Source organism: Manis pentadactyla, chromosome 14, assembly GCF_030020395.1.
Source record: "Manis pentadactyla isolate mManPen7 chromosome 14, mManPen7.hap1, whole genome shotgun sequence".
NCBI classification, from domain to species: Eukaryota; Metazoa; Chordata; class Mammalia; order Pholidota; family Manidae; genus Manis; species Manis pentadactyla.
The window spans coordinates 13,222,220-13,235,675 of NC_080032.1; the positions used below are offsets into that span (position 1 = coordinate 13,222,220).

The 13,456-nt window shown below is 44.6% G+C and overlaps 1 protein-coding gene across 5 annotated transcripts in view; it reads left to right on the forward strand.

Moving 5' to 3' along the window:
* Positions 1-13,456, forward strand: part of SVOP (SV2 related protein) — a 93,367-nt gene that overhangs the window by 32,916 nt on the left and 46,995 nt on the right. For all 5 annotated transcript variants that reach the window (XR_008993843.1, XM_036903993.2, XM_036903992.2 and 2 more), the window contains 3 exons: positions 971-1,056; positions 2,073-2,171; positions 6,479-6,550. Coding sequence is in view for 4 of the 5 variants with exons in the window: in XM_036903991.2 (XP_036759886.1) it covers positions 971-1,056; positions 2,073-2,171; positions 6,479-6,550 (257 nt within the window). In the remaining variant the exon portion in view is untranslated. The remainder of the gene's footprint in view (positions 1-970; positions 1,057-2,072; positions 2,172-6,478; positions 6,551-13,456) is intronic.

Consider the following 13,456-nt stretch of genomic DNA (forward strand, 5'->3'; position numbering starts at 1 on the left):
CCCCAGACTCTGTACAGATTTCACCAGCTCCTCCGGCATGCTGTCACAGCACACATTCTAGCAGACCTCATTGTATTTGTTCTTTCAGTATTTTTCAAAACACTTAGCTTATAAATTATATCCTTGTTTTTCTTGAGCGTACAAATAACATGTTTATTTGGAAAAAATAACATGTTTATTTGGAAAGCAGACATTATAGAAATGTACAAAGTAGGAAAGTGAGCTCTGTCCTCACAGATGACCCTGTTGACCTTCAGTCTCACTTGCCGGGAATGGTGCACACACGTGTACATCCAATTGTATCGCAAAGAGAGCTCTGGTGACACCATGCCCTCCATAGGATGCCTTTGTCACTCACCAGTATGGGGTGAGCATCTGTCCATCAGAGTGCAGATGAAATTCTGCTTTTACAAGGCATTTGCTTTATTTCCTGATTGTGAAAGTCATAAATTAGCAAGAAAGCTAAAGTCTCCTATGGTTTCTCCCTTCCTCCCTCGAAAGACAAACAAAACAAAACCATAATGTAGTTTTGTGTATATATTCTAGGCATATGCATATATACACACATGCATACATTTCCAAGAAAAGAACCATACTAATTTGTTGTCTATTTTGTTTTGTTTTTAAAAGCTAACAATATATTGTGTGCCTCTTTCTGTATCTCCACATTCTTAACAGGACACATTTCATAATGTGGCTACATAAACATTCATATATAATTATAATATATATAATGATTTTTTTTAGTCAACCCCTGTTAATAGACATTCTGGGTTTTCCAGTTTCCCTTTTGTAAATAATGTTTCAGTGGACTTGGCAGCAAGATATCTCTTCACACTCTCTGGAATGTTTTTCTAGGATAAGGTCTAGAAGTAGCTTAATGAGCTTGGCAGGGACCCCCCCGCTCCCCGAGACTAGGACAGCTACAGGATGATTAAGTCTTCCTCCCCTCCCCCTTTCTCCTTCCCAGATACTTTCATGGTGGAAGATGCGGTGGAAGCCATTGGGTTTGGAAAATTTCAGTGGAAGCTGTCTGTTCTCACCGGCTTGGCTTGGGCAAGTATATCTGGGGGCAGTAACCTCACATTCCTTCTGCAGGGAAACTTCTTGCTGCTCAACGGGGTCTCCACGGCTTAAGGGAGAACACATTTCCCTTCACACAGAACCATTGCTTGAACTAGCAAAGTTTAAGTTGGGTGGCCCTGGTCATAATGAAGGTCTCTACTTAGGGGGAGTCGGCATGGTTGGCGATTGCCCTCCACAACTGGAGTTGAAGCTTTGGGTTAACTGAGTGGTTCTCAATCTCTGGAGTTTAGGGCTACTATGAGATTATGATGTCACTGTGGGGCTCACTCTAGAAAAACTTCAAGAGGCTCATGATACCCTGTTAAAATCCCCTAATCTACCTACAACAAAGAACGCATCCAGACCTTTGATACAAATGTTTGTGAATAGTGCAAAGTAGTAAGCTAACTGCATATTTTTTTCCAAATGGATCTAAGATGTCCCCACATCATTTTCTCCATTAATTTGAAAGGCCACCTATATCATCCATCACATGCCCATGGCCACACAGGTCTGCTTCTGGACTCTCATTTCTGTCCCATGGTTCTATCTGTCTAGTCCCATGAAGGTACCACAGTGTCTAATTGCTAGGGCTTCCCAGTATATTTTAATCTAGTAAAAGGTTATACTTATTAAATATATTGACAATTCTACGTGAAGAATGACCTATTCACCAGAGACAGACTAGTCTTTAATTGAGCTAAAGAGTAAAGATCATTGTCTTGCTACCTCTATACAAATTTTTTTTTCTTATATTTCAGAAATATGATGTTTTCCTATTTCATTCAGGGAATGCCTCTATTTTTTTTAAACACACACACACACACACACACACAGAATGTTAAATGCCTGTTTGTCAATTCCTGAATATCCCATACTGTTTTTCACTATGTTTTGATGTGTGCTAGGGCGCTCAGCAGGCAGTAGAAGACGGGTTCTCTCTGGAGTCATTGGGTTTGGCGAGGGGGGCAGCATCCTGGCCTCATAAAGTTGTCTTCCCCCTGCAGATGGCCGATGCCATGGAAATGATGATCCTCAGCATCCTGGCACCGCAGCTGCACTGCGAGTGGCGGCTCCCCAGCTGGCAGGTGGCGTTGCTGACCTCGGTAGGCAGCCCAGCAGCTCTCTCCCGCTGTGTATAGCCCTGTGCCCTGGCGTGTTCTACGGGGTGCCCCCTCCTCCTGCTGTTGCCAAGGACTCAGCAGAAAAGAATTAAGCCCTGGACGGAAACACCATGCCCCTGGCTGGCTTCCTTTGCTCCCCACCCCACCTCTTACATCCTGGCAGGTTTGCAGCCAGATCCACTCCACCCAGGGGTCCAGCTACCTGGAGGTCCCAGACACCCTCCTCAATTGCTGGGAAGGTGGAACTCTTCCTGGGCATACCACTCTCTGCCTTAAACCTTGAACCCTGAAGGCCCACTTCTCTTGATGGCATGAAGGAGATGCCAATTCCTCCCATGCTAGGGTGATTTGAAGATCGGAAACAACACAGTGCAGGATACATAGTAGATGTTCAATAAATGGTGGGATGCTCCCACTTCCTCAAATTAAGACTTGAAGGAGAGTTAGGCAGAATCCTCAATTTTTATTATTAATTTGTATTAGGGGGAGTTCAGCAGCAACCTTCTAAAAAGGAGGGGAAAAGACAGGCTGGATAAGAGGATAATGATAAGGATATTCACTAAAGCTAATATTTATTGAGCACTTACTGTGCAAAAGGCTTTACATATACCGTATGCAGTCTATGCATAATATGCATTGTGCTCTTTAATCCTCACAGCCCTATGAGGTAGGCAGTATTATTTGCTGAGGAAAATGAGGCACAGAGAGGTTAAGTCATTCCTGAAAGGTCAAACAGCCTAGCTAGTGTCAGAGTAATTGCTAAGAATGCTTCCCAGAATGCTGTTTCTCTGTGGATAACTGATCTGGAATAGTTTGAGTGCCTTCAGCAATATCAGGCCTGATATTAACTCTGATATTAGCAATAAGGTCATACAGCTCAGTGGGAAGAGTTTCATAAACACCTACACCCAGTGTTTGTGGTTTAGTTACCTCCTAGTTGCATGACCACAGTGAAGCCCTTTATAGCTGTAATTCATCACCTGCAAAATGGGGGTGATAAAGCCTGTTTCTCTGTGAATGGCAACAAAATACACACAGTGCCTAGCACATGGTAGAGCTTGAGAAATTCCTTCTTACAGTCTGCATTCTCACTGATGGCCAATGAAGAGTAACCAGGGGCCTGTGTTTTTGCAACGCAGGGCCTTTCTGGTCTCTTGCCATTGGTTCATAACACCCACCATTTATTGAACACTGGTTCTGTGCCAGGCTCATACATGATCTCTTTAACACTCTCAACCCAGTGACAGAGGTGCTAGTATTATTCTCAGTCCTACAGATTAGGAAAGCAAAGCTCAGGGAGATGGAATGACTTGCCCAACCTCACACAGCCTATAAGGCAGAGCCAGAGGCAGAGGCAGAAGTGAGATCCGACCTGGCAGCCTCGGAGCCTCTGCTCCCGGCCACTGCCCTGGGTTTCTTGCTTGTGGTACAAAGTTTGGACTCATGGGCTAGATAAAACTGTTAAGTTCCTTGGTCAAGTTTTCACTGGAAAAGTTAGAACACTGCCAGAGCTGCTTTAGCGGCATGACATACAGAAGGAGGGTGAGATGGACTGTCATCGCCGTCGCAGGAAATCCTAGGGGGATTACTGCAGTTACTCTGGTATAACTGGTACTCTGCTGTAGCTAAATCCCTCCATTGGGCAACAGAGAATGGGGAAAAGCCATGTTTGGAGTGATCCTTAATCCTTTCAGGAGGCAAGGACATTACTTAATATCTGACTACAGTAACACCTTATCCCAAGACAGTAATCTTCACTAATCTAGAAAAGAATTGTGTAAAAATTATGCAGGTTCTCAAAGGCTTTAAAATGGACATTAAGTGCTTTTAAATGGTAGGTTGCAGGTTATTTAACTTCCAATGTATTGAAAAATTAGACATTTAAATAAAATTTCATATCCCTTTTTAAAATGTGTCTAATGGAATTGAAATACCTGAAACCCATCACCCTCTGCTTAAAAATAGCATGAATAAGGTGTTCAGAAGAATCTGGAAAATTTGTATTGTCTTGTTTTCTTCTTGAACTGGTATTTCCATTCCATTTCTTCACGTAAGTTATCCATAATATTTTACTATGTTTGGAAGTATTTCATTTACCACCCTCTCATGATTTTCTGGGACAAAGTATATATAAATTTTAAATGATTGTTTTTAATTTTCTGAGATCGTGTGACTATGAAAATTTTTCTCCTGCACTGAATTATCATAATTTTCAGTAATATGCAATAAATCAAAACAAGAAATAATTAATTTTGATAAATAATTGTTAAACTTAAGTAAATTTTTACCTGGAATGTACCTCCTAATGAGGGGTATGGAGTATTTCCCAATTATGTCACGTATTCTTGGGTGACTTCTTATTCCTCAAATGGGACAGGATTCAGAGAGTGATTCCACTCCTGTTTTTCATTTTTACTGAATGGATGAGAATATGAAAAGCTTTATTCACATATAAAAATTGGGGGTATTGAAAGAGTTTTGCAATCACTCAATAAACTAATGCCACTGTATTATTTCAACAACTTCCAAGTTACATGCCAAAGAACACAGGGCCATCGCTTATGAAAAATTATTTTTAGTGATCTAATTTGGTGACAGTTTGAGCTCTCCTTCAATTTGCTTAAAAATAATAAAAAGGAATTGGAATTCAGATGACTTGTAAAAGGATTTGTAACTGTGTGTGTCGCTGATGTCCCTTTGAAGGCTTCCTTCAAGGTCTCGCCTCAACAGGCAGGGTACTGTGAGGTGCACTCTTTAGATGGGGAAGTGAGAAGGGGGAGGAGGTGGTGGAGAAAGTGAGGGAGGGACAGGGAGCAGGTGAACCCTCTGAGCTGTCCTCAGGATAGAGTCTGTGCACAAGTTGAGGACCTGGAAATTAATTCCTTTAAATTTAGCAATGTCTGCTCCTCCCTTGGAATACCTCTGCGAGGCCCCCATTTGTAGCCTGCTACCCTAGGACACCTGCAAGAATGCTTTCGGGGATCAGACCACCCTGGGCAGTGCCTTCCCCTCTCTGGGCCTCAGTTGCCTTATCTGCAGAGTGGAGATAATAATAGCACCCATCTTGTAGGGCTGCTGTAAGCATTGCTAAGATGTGTGTATGAAGCATTTAGAGAGTGTCCGCCACTTGGTGAATCCCCAGGGAAAAGACAGAGCACGGTGGTAAAAGCTCTGGACAGGCTGCCTGTGTGTAAGACCTGTACCCACTCCTGCCTGGGATACTGAGTAGGTTTGTTGAAGGGAAATCCAATCTGGGAGGTCTCCCTGTGGCTAGGTGAGACCTCAACCCTGGAGAAGAGTTCATGAGCATCTTGAGCAGGTGTAAGCGGTTTATTAAAGCAGAAGCACAAACTCAAGGAGGGATCCCAGCATGCTGGAGAGGTGAGCAGCCCAGAGGTGTGGTGGTTTAGGGGTTAAAAAGGGTCTGATTAACTATGGGGTGAATATTCATGTGTGCAGGGGAGGGTAATTTGCCTAATTGGCTGGGGTACACAAGCCTAGTAGGGGAAAGAGAAGGTGTTTCCTCTTAAGAGGAAATTGACTTGGTAGGCAGACCATTAAGACTTTATTTTGGTATGTCCAGGCCTGCAATCATCCTGTTTTGAACCCTGAGAATCCTGTTACTTTGTATTTTGTAAGCATCCTGTTATCTCATACCTTCTGATTTGAACTCTGTCCCTCTGCTCCCTATTCTAGCCTGCCTCAGTTTTCTTAACCCTCCTGCGCCTGAGGCTCCCCATCTGTATGAGTATAAAATTCAACTGCATTAGTTCTGTTCAAGGATGACTCTACCAGGCACACAGGCATGAACCCATGAGTCCGTTCCCTTACCGATAGCACACAGTTCCCATCCCAACCTCCTATCTCCTGTTCTTCATATCTTCTAAACTCTCTTGCAATCTTTGATATTTTTCTTAGCAAGAGGGCAAGACATTTCTTTGGTACGGTGAGAAATTCGTGAAATGCTAGCTCTGTCATCATACTGCCTGATCCCAGCCCAGGCTACGCCAGTTATACCTGTGTGACACTGGCCAAGTGACCCTCCCTCTCTGAGTCTCAGTTTCCTCATCTATAAGATGGGATAATAATTACACCCACCCTGTAAAATTGTCTTGAGGCTTAAACGGTAACATGAAGCACATAGGATAATATTTGCTTCTTAACAGGATCTCAGTAAATGTTGGTTCATTGTTATTATGAGGGTGTGTTGTCACTGGCTCAAGTTGTTGTTCCCTTTCTCTGCGATGCTCTGTGTCACTGTCTAACAGAAGCTGTCTGTGCACCCACAGGTGGTCTTTGTCGGCATGATGTCCAGCTCCACCCTCTGGGGAAACATCTCAGACCAGTATGGCAGGAAAACAGTAAGGCGACCTCCTCTTCTAAGCATGAGTCCTCTGGGTTATCCCCATGATGGTTGACATGTAGCAAAAACCTGTGTTGCTCGAGCACCTGGGAGACCTAATTAGTCGCTATGTTCAAATGCAATGAGAAGAGATTGCATTGAGGCTGGAGTCTCTTGGAAGTCACGTTCCTAGTGGGGCACCTGCATGTGCACTTCAGAATGTGGGTGATGCTATTGATGCCCACCCTGACCCCCTTGGCACTCACCATACCCTTGCACGGGACTAGTTAAAGACATCAGCTTTCTTGCCCTAAAGTAGATCAGCTGTTGATCCTGGCTTGAGCTCCGGGGCCCCTGCTCATGAAGGCACCTGGACTGTCTCCCTTCCCTGTCCCTCCTGGGATCACCGCCGAAATAAACTATTTGTACTAGAATCCTTGTGTCAGGGTCTGCTTTGGGGGAAGCCCAGCCTAAGACATGACGTGAAATAGATTTGCGAGCAAGAAGGAGGAAGGGAACTTACAGGTCTGGAATTGCATGGAGCTCCTAGTGTTTGTTACTTTATGACTTTGACAGTCCCCTTTGTATTTTATGTTGCTCTTATTCCACTAGACTGCAACTGGGCTCTTTGGTTCTTTCAGCACGTGGGGCTACAGTTCTCTAAGCTATAAACTAGGGCCTTAGTGGGGGAAAAGATCTCCATAGATTCAGGCAAGCTTTACTTCCTCAGGAAAAGCCACCGCTTCACCAGAGCACATTCTGAGCTATCGCACCCCCTGACTGCTTTATTAGTTCTCCTTGGACTTTTCTCATCAGCCTGCAGTTTCTCCAGAGGCAGGGTGGTGTAGTGGTTATGTGCTTGGGCTTTGAAGTCAGGCGAACCCTGGTGCAGTCCCACCTCTGCCACTCCTGGTTGTATGACCTTCAGCAAGAGAACTGACCTTTCTGAGCACCGATTTCCTCACATACAAAAAGAAGAAAATGACAGGATCTACACTGAAAGGTTGATTAAAGGCCATGGGTAGAAATGGTTTTGTGCAATGCTGGGTATAGCATAGGCATGGGACACACGAGCTGGTGTTGCAATAGAGCATTTCCAGCAAGTTCCGTGCTGGTCCAGGGACCACACTTTGAGAACTGTTGGCTTAGAGTAGTAAATATCTATTCCCTGGAGCTGGGAATGGTGCAGATATCTACACAAACTCAGAATTCTGTCAGGAAGGAAGATACGGGTGCTGAGTAGGTAGTAAATAAGGCATACTACAGCCAGCATCTGGGGGACTGAAAATAAAACAGTGCCCTGTATGGCAGGCAATGTGCCCTCAACCCCCATAACAACCACTGAAGTAAGTACTGTTATCACTATGATTTTTCAGAAAAGGAAATAGGCACAGAGAGTGGGCAACTTGCCCAAGGCTGCAGTTTGTGTGTCACAGAGCAGGTCTCACTCTAAGTTTAGACTCTAACCTTAACCATGCTGTGCACGGCTCGAATCTGTGGGTGCTTAATGAATGTACTTTGGCTCGATGAATGAATTGATGTTTGGACAGTGCTGTACGGGAAGTAGAATCCAGCTGCAGGTCCTCCCCGTGTGACTGGACAGGAGACCCGTGGGCCAGCAGGCACCTGGGAGATGGTGGCTAATCAAGCTGCCCCAAAGGGGCTGTGGCAGGGCCAGGGGCCGAAAAGGTCAGGTGGGAAGACCTCCTCACGCCTCCTGAAGAGAACAGGAGGGAGCCGGATCACTCTGTCAGGGGCAGCTCTCTAGACTTTGCCCCCGCCTCCCCTCCGCCCCACTTCCTGGCTCTGGAGGGTGTGATTCGTCGCGCTCGTGATGCTTTTTGATTGGAAGACAGAGCAGAGCCAGAGAGGGACAGAGATGGGGAGGAAGAGCATGTGGAAGGAAGGAAGAGAGAAAGGGAGGGAGGGAAGGAGGGAAGGAGAGGCACCTCTTGAAGCAGAGCCATGTGTTTGCCGCGGCTGCAGCAGGTCTTTAACTGTAAAACTGTGGCTTTCTGAGGCTGGACCTAACATTAATCTTCCCGCTTCAAAATAATCACAGGAAAAGCTCTTGTAAAGTCTCACCATGGCTTTCTCCTGCACAGTCTGGGCGTGGAGGTGGCTGACTCCTTCCTCTGTCTCTGGCTAAAAACATTTTTTATTTACTTGTTCCTATGGCAAACATGCATATGCACAAAAAATGCAGGAAGCCATAATGAGAAATTTTACTGTGCCCCAAATTCTATTAGCCAATTGCTGAGCCATGAAGCCATGAGGAATACAGGGTGATGGAGTAAAAATACCTTAATCTGGGGCATGGATCTGCCATTGGATGGTGAAACAAGTCATTCCACCCCCTTGGGCCTCAGTTTCCTTAACATCAGAGGAGATTGGATTAGATAAAAGTTCATATTAATTGAGTTAATATCAACTACCATTGCTACCATTTACTGAATTCCAAGAATTAAGGAGAAAAATGAGCTTTTGCCCCTTGTGTGTATTCTAATCATCAGTAGGGAATGCTAGGCACATGGATTTGAGGAGTCAGAAGGCTCTGGGAGACAGTGGTGTGATCCATTAGTGATGTCTGCCATGGGCACAGGACAGGCAGGTGGTCAGGTAAGTTTAGTAAACTCCATGAGGAAAGGGGCTGTGCCTGTTTTGCTCACTAAGGTGGCCCCCACACCTGACATAGCACCTGCTTTATAGAAGACACTCAATAAATATTTTTTGAGTGACTGAGCTGGGTGGATGAAAATTAGATCATCCTTTTTTCACTTTCTGCCACTCTCTCCTCCCATCTAGACCAGAAAGTAATTTTACTGATGAGTGTTCTTTGTTTACCCAAAAAGCCCGTGAAGTTCATTAGCTTACAATCCTGACTTCCCTTGGAAGAGAATGTTTGTTCTGCTACAAACATCTGTCATTCCCGTGGTGTTCCCAGGAGGTAGCACTATAAAATACAGATGTCTCCATGTTTATGATGGGCCTCAGAGGACAAAGCTATATGCTTAGATTTTAGAAGGATTCATAGATGAGTTTTCAGTAACACCATTTACTGAATCTTGTGAATTTTCAATACATTTGACCTTCTAAACCAGTCGTTCTCAGAGGGGTTGTGGACGGGCAGACTTTGCCTCCTCTCCCCTCCCAGGGGCACTTATTAGTGTCAGGAGACATTATGGTGGTCGTAGCTCAAGGGAAGGTAGCTCCTGGCATCTAGTGAGTAGAGGTCAGAGATCCTGCTCTTTACCCCAAGGTACGCAGGACAGTCCTCACCCTAAAGAATCACCAGGTCCCAGATGTGAATGGTGCCGAGATGAGAATAGGCTCTAGAGTAAGTGGCAAGTTGCAGTATTGTGAAGAGTTATTTCATCAGGTCACTGTGTCACCAGGGACTGCTCCTCTTTCATCTCAGTGTTTACCCAAGGGGCTCATTTGGACCAATGAAACATTAATATAACATCATTGTGAAAAGCATGGGCTGGGAGGCGAGATTGCTCGGGTATACATCCCAGCAACTTCACTGATAGGCTGGATGACCTTGAGCAAGTTACTCATTCTCTGCGCCTCAGTTTCCTCATCTGTAAGAGGGATAATAATAGTCTCTCCCACAGGGCTACTGTGAGGAGTAAACAGGCCTTTGCACAGAAAGCTCTTGGCACAGAGGGTTTCATAAATGTCCATTATTATTATTCCTTCCGTTTCCAAAGCTCATGGTGCCAGTAACTAACAATGCCAGTGTTAAAATGCAGGTGGGTCTGGCTGCAGGGTCCACATTCTTCACCCTGACCTTGGTGGCAGGAGACGTAACTGGATTATTCCCCAGGATTCCATCGAGCAGTTGGACATTGATCCATCCCAAACAGATGGAGCCTGGGGGGCTGCCTGCAGAGTGCCCCTCCAGCTCTCCTGACCAGCTTGCTGGATTCCACAGCCAACATCAAGCTGGCATGACCGGAGGCAGAGGAGAGAAAGCCCCCCCAGGTTGCAGGGCCCCGTCCTCCCCTCCATGGAATTCTGGACCAACCGCAGGAAGGATGGATCAGCCCTAATTATAAAGCTTCCCCAGAACTCTTCCAGGAACAGCGGGTGAGCCGGGCAGCTGGCGAGCTTTGGCAAGCGCTGAGAATCTCCTCTTTCTTAGCTCCTTGATCTTTTTTGGCCCAGCTGGGAGGTTTTTGTGAGGGTGTCCGCTGTGTGACTTTGCAGGGGAATCACACATGAGGTTAGGACTCAGTGGGTTACTTTGATTCCTCCAGAAGTTTCTACACCCTGGGGGCTCATGGGAGCCACAGAAAGGAAGGACACATGTGCGTGTGGCCTCGCAGGGATGGAGGTCAACATATCTGGGTTCCTATCCCAATGCCGTCCTGTCAAGCAAGGTAACCTTAGGCAAATTGCTTCACCTCCCTGTGCCTCAGTTTCCCCATCTTCAAAATGATGTTGACAAGAGTAGTAGCTCAGGGGCTACTGGGAAGATTAAATAAGAAAGTGTTTATAATGCACTTAGAACAGTATTTACTGATGCATTGTTAGCTCACAACCAATGTTATCTATTATTAGCTGGTCTCAGCTTTTAAAATTTCAGAATATGACTGCTTCATTGTCTAGTTCAAAGCCTCTAAATCCATGTTATATCTAAGGAGGAAAAGGAGGTGCTGGCAGGCACTAGGCCTCTCATTTCAATATTTTGAAGATCTCTGGGTCTCCTTGCCTGTGAGTATTTTCCTTGTACTTGAGCCTGATTGGAGGATACCAGGGGGGTGTGAGTCAGACAGTCTACCAGGGACGCAAATGCTCATGAATTGATAGTACCATGCTCCTTTTGGGGGTTGCAGGCCTGGCGCCAAAGTAGCAGCCAGACTTTTAGCTTCTTGGAACAGAAGCTCAAAGCCTTTCCAGGCTACAGGTTGCAAACTAGTGATCCATGAGCCAGATGTGGCCTGCAGGTGTGTTTTATTTATCCCATACAATGTTTCTTAGAGTTTTGAATCAGTTGCCTCTATCTTGAAAATGATGTCTTTTGCATAAAAATAAGTTATAGGTGTTTTTGAAAATTGGGTTATCTGGCAGCCTAGGATCCATATTCTATGATGGCAACTTCTGGCTAGAGCTGAATAGAGGCTGATAAGATGGGGCAAATTCTCTTCCATTCACCCGGGCCCACCTGTCCTTCCTGCATTATGCCTGTGGCTGGGGTAATGGGCAGCCATTAAGCCCTGGGGGTGGCGGGGAATAGTGGTGCATTCAGAGTTGTAAGTCCCAGCTGCATTTTTGACTGCTGGTCCTGGACAAATCACTCAACAGTTTCGACCTTCACCGTGCTAATTTGTAAAGTGGAAATGAAAATAACCTCTTTCTACTGCTACGAGGATCCAGTGTAATGATGTGACAGCGCTTTAAAAAATACAAATGAAAACTCCATAAAGTCGGAGACTCTGGCTGTCATGTTCCCTGCTATAGTCCAGGACAAAGCCCAGTGCCTAGCAAACAGCGGGCATTCAATACATGCATGGTGAATGAATGGATGAATGAATAATAGTATGAACGAATGAATGAATAATAACATTGACTGCCAGGCACACAGCAGGTGCTCAATACATGCATAATAAACAAATGAATGAATGATTCCTACAGGAGGAATCCGTATTTTCAGTGCTAGATACATGTCAGGTACTCACTATGTGTGTATTGAATGAATGAATACTATATATCAATATCTCTAGTGTCTGGTGTACAGCGAGCACTCAGTATATGCTTATTGTTGAATGAATAATTGAATGAGCAAATTAATGAATGTATATGCATCTATCTATAGAAGCTGGCATTACAGGAGATGCTCAATAAATGAATATGGAAGGAAGGCAAGAAGGAACGAGAGAGAGGGAGGAGAGAGGGAAAAAGGGGCTAACAATCTAAAAGGCAGGACAGATGTTAGGCAGAATGAGAAGTGTAGTTACTGAGAAGTCTAAAGGCCCATGAGACATTTCTGCCATCCCCTAGCAGTGTTTGGATGGGGCTCGCTTGCAGTAGCCATGACAAGTACTTACAAATGATTGCTGAATTCTCATTTTCTGGGCAGCTAGCTGGAAAGCCCTGGCATCAGCGGGCAAAGGCAGAGCCAGCTGCAATCTACTGTGACCCAACAGGACAGGTCCACGTGCCCATCTTTGCTGCTTGGCATGGATCGTGCAGTCACCTCACTGGGCTAACACAGCTCCCTGCAGCCCCTTGAGGGAGGCTTAGCTTCCATGAGCCTTTTCTCTTCCCTCTTCTCTTCTGTTTTCCTTCTTTCCTTTCATCTTCTTTATTGCTAATGATGATCTGTTTCTGACTCAAGACTCCTTGAATTTCAGGGAAGAATATCCCTATTAAGTTAGCTTAACCCGAAAGGAAGGTATTAAATATACATGTGGCAGGTACCAATTTCGTAGTCATGGATTTAGAGGTGCAGAAATGCTGCTATTTTATTATTGCAGTAGATTCAGAGCTTCCTAAACTTTAGTAATTCCTGTCTCACCTGTTCTCTTACATACTTGATATCTTTATATCAATTAAAAAACAAACACCTGAATTGTATGTTTTTGGAAAAGGAAACTTTATAGAGAGTCTTAAATGGGAAATCAGTAGCAATTACCCTAAGTAGGAAATGCCTGCAGAAATAAATACAGTGAAAACAAAACAGTGTCACTAAATTCTAGCTGGGTATGGTTAACCCATTGCCCTCTCTGTTAAAAAAAGAGTAGGTGTTTTAAAAGGTTTTAAAGACAGACCAACACTACATGGATACTTTCTCTTGGATATGATCAGAAGAACTGAAGATTGAAATGAAAAAGAAATCACTTTCTTGCAAGGTGATGTAAAGTTATTTAAAATAGTCTCTCTACCACCTAAAATCATTTTCTGAGAGAACTGAAACCAT